Source organism: Mesocricetus auratus, unplaced genomic scaffold (genome assembly GCF_017639785.1).
Source record: "Mesocricetus auratus isolate SY011 unplaced genomic scaffold, BCM_Maur_2.0 Super-Scaffold_100013, whole genome shotgun sequence".
Classification (NCBI taxonomy): domain Eukaryota; kingdom Metazoa; phylum Chordata; class Mammalia; order Rodentia; family Cricetidae; genus Mesocricetus; species Mesocricetus auratus.
In genome coordinates this window covers 52112768-52122161 of record NW_024429196.1, presented here as the reverse complement: position 1 = coordinate 52122161, position 9394 = coordinate 52112768, and the positions used below count along the sequence as shown (strand labels likewise).

The 9394-nt window shown below is 43.7% G+C and overlaps 1 protein-coding gene across 3 annotated transcripts in view; it reads right to left on the bottom strand.

Moving 5' to 3' along the window:
- Nucleotides 1-5472: 5472 nt before the first annotated feature.
- The window catches only part of Mboat1 (membrane bound O-acyltransferase domain containing 1), a 103829-nt gene continuing 99907 nt past the window's right edge, over nt 5473-9394 (bottom strand). For all 3 annotated transcript variants that reach the window (XM_021225034.2, XM_021225035.2, XM_021225036.2), the window contains one exon: nt 5473-6800. In XM_021225034.2, coding sequence (XP_021080693.1) covers nt 6680-6800 — 121 coding nt within the window. In that variant the 3' untranslated portion in view covers nt 5473-6679. The remainder of the gene's footprint in view (nt 6801-9394) is intronic.

Here is a 9394-nt window from a genome sequence, read left to right as displayed (position 1 = left end):
AGTGTGTGGTATACCGGCAACAGGGTTTTACTTTCAAGTTCTTAAAGACAACCAAGGGCAGTGTCAATTGCCTATTTTGTTTTGGGAAGCTCAGAGACTCCCCTAACCAAGAACTCAACAGGAAGTTTCCCATCCTGGGTCTAGCTGTTTATAAGGTCTTGCTCATTAATTGTTGCCTTTAATTCCTAGGCAAATGACATCATGTTCAGAGAGTCCTTTGCTACACCATATCTTGAATGTGTACTGCCTTTGCTTCCTTCCAAGTTTTGCATTGACCTGCCACTCATCTTTAAGGCTACAGGATGGAGATGAAATACCGAGCTCTTTTAACAACCACTGTCCCAGAAGTGAGGCTGTGTTAGCTGTTTTCCACAGGAAGAAAGCACATTTGTCAACCAAACACTCTAATGGATAAAATCACTATGCCTCTACCCTCATCTCAAGTATGCTTCTGTTTCCTTAAATGCAAAAAAGGCAAAACCATACCATCAATTCTGACCCGGTTACACATCAGCATTCTGTAGACTCTAGGCAGAGCTCCAGATACGCTCCTCAACCGTGATATCTGCAGAGCGAGCCTCTGGGATTTTTTTTTTTTTTTGTATTTAGAGGCAGGGTTTCTTTGTGGCTTTGAAGGCTGTCCTGGAACTAGCTCTTGTAGACCAGGCTGGTCTCGAATTCACAGAGATCTGCCTGCCTCTGCCTCCCAAGTGCTGGGATTAAAAGGCGTGTGCCACCACCACCCAGCTTCTCTGGGATGTTTGTAACCAAGATCTATGAAGGCATCTCCAGAGAACAGATGAGGTCCTGAGTGAATATATGTTTTTGACATTAGCGTGGCCATGTCAAGGACACCAATGCCTCAGACCTGTGGGAGTGGCAAAGCCATCCCCAGGTCGGACTCCAGGACACGGAAAAGCCTTCCTCTGGTTCTGTTTGAATACTGAGTGTGCAGAAAGCTTTGACACCACATGTAACTCCTCCTTGATGTTTGTAGCCTGAGACTGCTCTCCTACAGAGACCGTACATAGAGACTAGCTAATCCCTCCTTCCCTTATGTTGTACATAATAAGCTTGCTGAGTTTCTGGGTTGTGAAATAGATGTCCTCTGTCAGAGCAAGCACAGCCCATCCAATCCTAGATTTTCTGTATGTGTGTCTGTCCTTTCTTCATCCACAAGTCGCCCCCTGTCAGGTTTCCAGGACCAAGTCACAATGGATGTAGTAAGCATCCATTATCCTAAGATCTCTTGACTTATAGACATGCTTGGAAATGCAAACAATAGGTGCATAGCAACCTTCAAAAACAGACAGGATCTTAGCCGGAACAAGTGGTGATCTTAACCGGAGGCTTAGCTAGGCATATCTTGGTCACTCTTTAGCGCTTTCTGATTCTCTGTCTTATCCAGTCTTTTCTCCTTTCTCTTGCCAATGTCAATCAAAATTGGAACCAAGTATAGCCTTTTCTGGGGCTGAGGACATTTCTAGAGAGCTGTGGGTGTGGTTCAGTGATAGAGCATTTGCCTAGCAGACATGAGATCCCAGCACTGCAAAGATAAGTCTCTCTAGCTAAGAGACAAACAACCCAGCAACTAGACACCTTCCTGTGCTTGAAGGTCACCAGACCAGTCTACCTACTAGGAATTCTCCTCCTTTGACCTCAAACTTCTGTTGTGTCCTTGCTATGCTCCTTGGTGCTCTGCGCTTAGACCTCCCACAGTGTCATTCATTTCCAGAAAAGCAACTTGCTTTTTTGTAACGGGCTTCAAATACCCAAAGTCTAGGGAAACCTTTGGTCCTCTACACATCTCAAAATACATCATGGATCATAGTAAACAAAAGGGCCTTTGGGAACAAAGGTGTTGATAGAATATCTGTAACTATAACACCAGCTAACTGGCCAGCTTGGTTTCCACTCTCCTCCTCTACTCCTTGAGTTCCTTAGCTCCCCCCTCTGTAAAATGGAGGATTTACTACCATTGCAAAACACAGCTCTCAGCTTAAATGGAACATGGGGAAGATTATTCTGAGCCACATGAGTGACTGCTGTCCAGGAAAACAGAATCATGCTGCCGTGAATGACTTGCTCCAATGTGGAAGTGGCTACATGAACTTCTATAGCATATCAATTTCTCTACACCTTGCAAGCTTCCAAGTGGCGGGGCCAGCCAGCGTACATCTGGAAACCTCTGGGCCAGGTGAGTGCTAGAGTTACTCTTGGCTCCAAAGGTGGCTGTTGCTCTGAAAACAAGTTCTGCAGTCAGATGTACTCTTGACTCAGTCCATCCAGGATTCCAATCCCAGTTTGTCCACTATCAGGGTGAACTTGAGCCTGCTACTTGTGTTAACTACAGTTTATGGGAGGCCACCATTTTGAACTGAGCTTCTACACAAGGCATTACTAATCCAGATCAAGCCAGAATGCAATCAGTCATGCTAAGGTAGCAAACAGATTTCCAAACAGGTCTGTTTTTCCTACAAAGAAAATTCCAATTGACCTGCCTTCGTACCATATGAAACACCCCATGCTTCACTTGTTACGAAGATATAAATAACCTGAAGCAACCTGATGTTCCCGATTTCCCATTTTTTCCACATTACAGACCTGTTGTCTGCCCCGCTCACTGATAGCTCATTCTGTTTGGCCACCAGAAGCTGTTTGGTTAATGAGCCACAAATAAAAGCCAATTGGATTTCCAGCTGAACCTGTTGTAACTTCATCTGGACACCTGTAGTTCCTGAGCCTTGGCTTCCATCTCTGCACAGACAAGGCCATTGCCAAGTTCACAGAACCATAAGGGGGAAACAAGTGAGAAAAAGCTGTTCATGGATGTTTCTGCTCCTCTTCATAGCCAGGAGCAGGCAAACATAGGGTGTTTGAAAAAATTCATGTGAGCTGGGACTTTTCTAGAAAAATAACTTTCCTCATGAGCCCCATGAAGTCACTTGCTGGGCCTGAAATTACCTCTGCAGGTAGCCATGCTAGAGGAGCCTGCTTGATGGCAAAGCTGATGCCCTGATGATTTGCTTGAGGTCAATGTGTCTTCAGACGAGGGCAGACTTAACTTTCTGGGCAGCAGGATGGAAGGCAGTGCGGTTGCTGTCCTGGGTAGAGCATAATAAGAAATAGCGCTTGAAACTTGCAGAAAAGAAGAGGTAAGGTCACCAACCCAACTGCCTTCTAATTTGGGAGTGCTGAATGTGTCCAGGGCATCCCTGTGGCACAGGAGTCTGAACCATATCTTTCTTGGATCAATGTGTAGGGTAGAGAATGGGTCTCCAGCATCTTTTACTTGCAGTGTCTAAGAATGTCAAGCCCACACCAAATAATGATAAGTAAATAAATGCATTAATTAGAGAATGGATGGCGCAGGCTATGTAAACTGAGTGATCCCCCACTCCCAATCCATAACATGCTTCCAGCATTCTCTACAAACCTAGGCCTTTACCTCAAAAACTAACTTTGAAAAGCAGAAACATTTCCCAGTGCAAACACAGCTCAATCAGAACTGTCCAGAGCAATGACACATTAAGCTAATCCATTCAATCCTTCATTCACTCAACAAGCACTAAATCTTCATTACACAGCAGGCATTATGCCAAGTGCCCAAGACAATGGGAGAGAAAAGATGAAGTTTCTAAACCACAAGGCATTGATTTTTTTAAGCTTCCTAAGTAGTTCAGATGTACAGTAGAGGTGAGAAAATGAGTCATTCACTCACTGCCCAGACACTTGGGACATACAGCCTGAGCCCCACCATTTCCAGGAACAACTGTCAACTCCTATGTTCCTGTCCCAGCCTTCCCTCTTAACCAGTCGGAATTTCAGACAGACTTCCTTACTGCTTTTCTCAACTACTGAGTAATACTGTTGTTCCTTGGGGTTACCTAAAAAGTCAAGTACAAAAAACAAACAAACAAACAAAAAAACTAAAACAGACTACTTTACATTTGTCTTTAAAAATAAATGAAACCAGGAGCCGGAGAAGTGGTGCAATAGTAAAGGCACTGCTATTCTTGCAGAGGGCACAGGTTCAACTTCAAGGACCCACAACCATCAGTAATTCCAGGTCCATAGAATCCATGTCCTGTCCTGCCCTCTGGGCACACACATGATGGTCATACATACATGCAGGCAAACACTCAAAAATATAAACTTTAATTTAGAAAAAGCCGAAAATCTATTGATTTCAACCCAACCTCCCCCCCCATCCATCTCATTTTTATTAAACACACCTTATATTACAGACAGAATGGCAATCCTGGTGCTAGAGAGAAACCATAGGGAAATGGTTCTTGGAGATAAGGCTGACTTGCCCTCCTGTGTGCTGTCCCTTCAGAGTTCATGAAAAGCCTCACAGAAGTGAGCTAGCAGCAGCCGCCTCTCAGCCCATCACCAAGGTTCTTCTCTCAGAAGTAAGACGCTTACATAGGGAAGGCTGCTAAGAAAGAACTTCTCTCAGTATGGCTCACTCATGCTTCATGCCAATCCTGATGGTTACCTCTCTTCAGTGTGATTTTTTTTTCATGTTTGTACCACACAATGTTCCTGCTGGAGGCACCTGTGTCCCACCCTTTATCACAAACACTGTTCTTGGGATTCTAAGGTGGGTTTGTCCCATGAGTTCCCGGTTAAAATGGAATGAGCCTCATACACTGGGTACACCGTGGAGGAACTAGAAGTCCAGGATATTCTGATCCTTGCTGCTCAGCTGTAGCATGCACGGAACCTCCCACTGCTTGTTCATTCTCCCCATCACTTTCAGCTTCAGCGTCTACTTCCTCTCGATTCCTGCTGGCTTGTTTCTTCCTGTTTCTGTGATATTGGGAGGAGGTGATGACTATACCGACATGTATAGGCATTTTTCTTTCTCTTTCCTAAACATTACATTATAACAATAATTTACCCAATATTCGCTATTGTAAGCAATCCAAAGACTAGTTGAAATACACAAGGGATTATGCATAAGTTTTATGCAAATTATGTGCCATTTTATGCACAGAACTTGATCATCATTAGACTCTGGAATCAAGAAGTGGTTCCTGAACCAACCCCCCACTGATACCTCAGGGAGGGACTACTGTCTGCCTACCCAGCACCAAGACTGATAATTAAATGTGTTCAAAGCCAAGGTATAAGGCTTCCTGGATGTTCCAGAAGGGTACAGCATGGAAAGGCCCATGGCTAGTGGCTCACACGTGAGTGCCCTCGACTGAAGTCTCAGTTACATCACTAATTCTGTGACACAGGGCCACTAGCTAGTGTCTGTAACCCATAGACCCTTCCTTTGTAGGGGAAATAAGTCATACAATGCTGTGAATGAAGATAAGAAATCATATAAAGAAACCAAAACTGTCCCCTTCCTGACACACGGTGAACACTGACCATGCTACAGTGTGAAAACTTAGGACAAAGAAAACATACACAAGTTGACCCAAGCAAGAAACAATTCTTCCATAAGGAATCATTTCCTAAAATAGAAATATATTATTTATTCAGTGAGAAACCAATTTTTTTATTATCTGATCAGAACAAATTTTCAGCTCCCAGGGCACATCACTGAAGCATATATTTTATTATTATTACTATTATTATTATTATTATTCTCATTATTTTCCACATTTTAAATATTATGTTTCCTTCTTTCATAGACTATTTTACCCAGTGGAAATCCTCCAAAGGAGCCACTGCACATTCATAATGAAGACAGAGTAGAGCACTGTCATTCAGCTGCAGCTTCCCAACATGACAGTTTACTTAAAATAAAGCTGAATTTAATCCATTACAAGAATCAGTCTGTGTCTACACATTGGCAATGATCACTGACACTTCCAAGACATGTAGGGAGAAAAGAGAACCTCTATCTACTGAAAGCAATTATTTCTTTGCCACCTTTGACAGTATCAGTGTCTGGGTGCCTTCTCGGGGCCAATACAGGTCAATCAAGCAGATCAAAGCAGGTGAAAGGGAAACCAGGAGCCCCCTCCTACTCCCCAGCTCCTGGGGCACACAGGCCGGAAACTTTCTGATTTCTGATCTTGGCTCAGTTCAGAAGGAAGAAAGGGAATGATACATTTCTGGGGGAAAATAACGCAGCCTGTTTGAGGGCACACCAATCCATTCAAGCATTCAGGGATAATCCTCACTGTCTTTGGAGGTTTTTTCCAACACCCTAAAAACATCCCTCCATAATCACTTCCCTTTAAGGGCTTCTGGGCATAGGAGTTGTGTCCACAACCGGGTAAGTCACACATCCAAGGGTCCAGAGTTGCCAGGGAAAATCATGCCTGGGAATGTTCTGATTTCAGAAATCTAGGACAAGTCATCTCAGCAGATACCTCCTAAGTATTGGAGGCAATGCCTGGATCCATGCATCCAGATTTCAACTGATGGAAAGGATTTCAGAAGAGCTGACCCAGTGGCCTGTTCTACACTGTGTCACTGAACAGCCCTGTAAAATATGAAGACAAAGCTAGGCATAGTGATTTTAACTGTAGAAAAAAAAAGGACTTATAAAAATATTCCCTGCAGTGAAAAAAAGAACGCATGTAAACATCTCCTCTAAGTCACTGGAGAATCCTCAAGCCTGTCCATTGTGTCTTCCCAGTGTCCTGCAATTCTGTCCATTGTGTCTTCCCAGTGTCCTGCAATTCTGTTTTTCAGCTTCTCTTTGTGGGTATCAGTTCACCTTCTTCTTTACAGAATTTTCACTTTGAGGCTGCCTTTGAGGCTGGCGTGGTTTGATTGGCAGGAAAAAGATTATCAGCAGACTTATGATGTGTAAGAAAAAGAACATAGACCTAGAAGTAAAAACACAAGAATTGACTTTCAAACATGGGCATAAACAGAAAACATACAACATATATGATGGCATCATCTTCAGTGGGGCAAGAGGATGCACTGTGTTCAATAACAGCAGTAACAGTAATTCGAAATGACTTGGGCTTGCCATGTACTCCTTGCTTTTGGTAGGCAGGCAGGCCTACCAAGGATGGATGAAATCACAAAGCTGGCTGAAGCAGAGATGGACAGACAGAGCACTGCCCCACTGACATAATCAGACCAAGAGAATTAACTGTATGAAACCAGACATTTCCAAAGCTGAGGATGGCAGAGCACATGAAGCCCACTCTGTCCTCTAGTCACAAGCACAGCCTCATCTCTCGCGTACGTCTCAAGACTGGGGACTTCTGGTCTACCTTGGGAACTGCAAGGATCCTGATTTGGAAAAAAGAAAAAAACTTTTATTTTATGATTTGTTGTGGGGAGGCCTGCAAAGAAGTGCCACAGTACATGTGTGGTCAGAGGACAACTTTTAGGAGTCAGTTTTTTCCTAGCATGGGTTCCTGGGGCCAAAGTCAGGTTGCCAGGCTTGCACATAAAGTGCTTTTAGTGGCTGGACCATTTCACAGTCCAGAACCTGTACTTTGAAAAGTCCATTTAGAGTGTAAATGCCAGGTAAACACAGGGCGCAACCTGTTAATAAATACATGTAATCAGAAATTGTTTTTGTTAGATTGGAAAGGCTAAACTAATACTTTAGTCAACTCCCTCAACCCTGCTTGCCTGAGAACATACTCTCCCCTCCCCCGCCTCTCTCTCCCTCCCTCCCTCTCTCTCTTTCTCCCTCTCTCCCTTCCTCCCTCTCTCCCTCTCTCTCTCCCCCTCTCTCTCTCCCTCCCTCCCTCCCCCTCTCTGTGTGCATGTGTGTGTGTGTGTGTCTCCCCACCTCTCTGTTCTTATGTCCCTCCCTTCTCTTGATAGGAAGGATGGGAAGGACTGAAGGTAGGGTTTTGTGTATGTCCAGCAAGCACTCCATCACTGAGCTATATCCCCAACCACTGCAATGTTCTCTAAGATGAAAGAAAAACAGTTAAAAGACAAGGGGTCCATAACTGATGTGTGTAACGACCCTCGATGACGGCAAGGCCAAGTAACTCAGATCTACCCTAAGCTGCTCCACCTTCAGCAAGAGGAATGGCTCCCTAAAAATGTTTATGGGGTAGTCAGGAGCACTGATGTGTTTTCACTTGCTCATTTGTTCCTTAAACACTAACTGCTGAGACGGAGGAAACACAGGGCCACGGTGGAGTTGGTAGAGCCCTTGTTGTCATATGTGGAGCTCTGGCTTCATTTCTCAGCACTTAAAAAGAAAACAAACCCCAAAAGGTACTAAACTGGGATTTCCAAAAATGCATGAGTTTCTGCCTTGTCCCTGGGAGAAGAGCAACAGAAAACGCAGTGGTCCTTTGGGGCCCATAGGGCATCAGTCCCAGGGCACTTGCTTATGCCCAAATCTCCAGACACTCCATTTCCTTTATATAACAGTAACAATGCCTACATATAATCTCCACAAGCCTCTTTTATGCTTTTAACCACCTGAAGTATACTTAGAAAACCAAATACATTGTAAATGGCCAGAGGAAAATAGCATAAGTGGAAATCTCTGTATATGTTCCACCATAGACCCAGCTTCCCCTGGACTCAACAGGACTAGTCCCACCTTGAAGAGAATAGCTGCAGTGTCCTTGTCTGCAGTAATGATGGTGAATAAACAGAACAACACAACAGAAAGCCAATCCACAGAAAGGTTAAGGGGATGTTTATACTGCCTCTTGGATACTGAAAGGGTATCACATGATGCTTCCTTGATATTCCAATCACTTCTCCTCCATGCAAACTGTGCTCAGGATATTAGATATACAAAACTGACTGGGGGTTTGCTTTTCAGTGGTGAAACCAGCATGCAAATCACTGATGGTTTGGTAAATAACCCCAATAAATTAATTGACTCCCCATCTGAACTCGAGGGGTCTTTCTTTAATCTGCCACCTTGTTTTCTACAGAGGGTGCATATGTTTCTTCTCAAGCAAAGTCATGAGAGAGACATCAGAATGACACAGTGTCTTAAAAAGTATTCTAAGCCCATGAGCAGAGGGTCAAATGGGTATTATGAACCATTGCTTAAACATCAAAGAAGCAGCAATCAATCATCTAAGTTAGTGTGTAAAGAACGCAGAGGGACAGGGGCATAGACTGGGCATAGACTGGATTCTCAGAGGTCATAGGCAGGGCTACAGTAAACTACAACTTTAAAGTGAACACACCTCAGATACTTTGTCCTTCTACTTTGCCCTATTTCCTGTGGGACATGAGGCAATTGTGTTAACTTAAATCCAAGTATACAATCAAGCAATGGAAACCTCATTCTCCTAGTAAAGTTTAGTGACCTTTCCTGACAGTTTATACCTCCTCCAAAACTTTGCAGAATATTCCATCTTTCTATAATAGACAGTCTCAAATCAGCTATCATCTATTGAGCACACTCAATAATGAATTTTGTACTCTAGGTATGAAGGGTGTCTTTGCTCAAAGAGCTGGCTATTTATAAAAG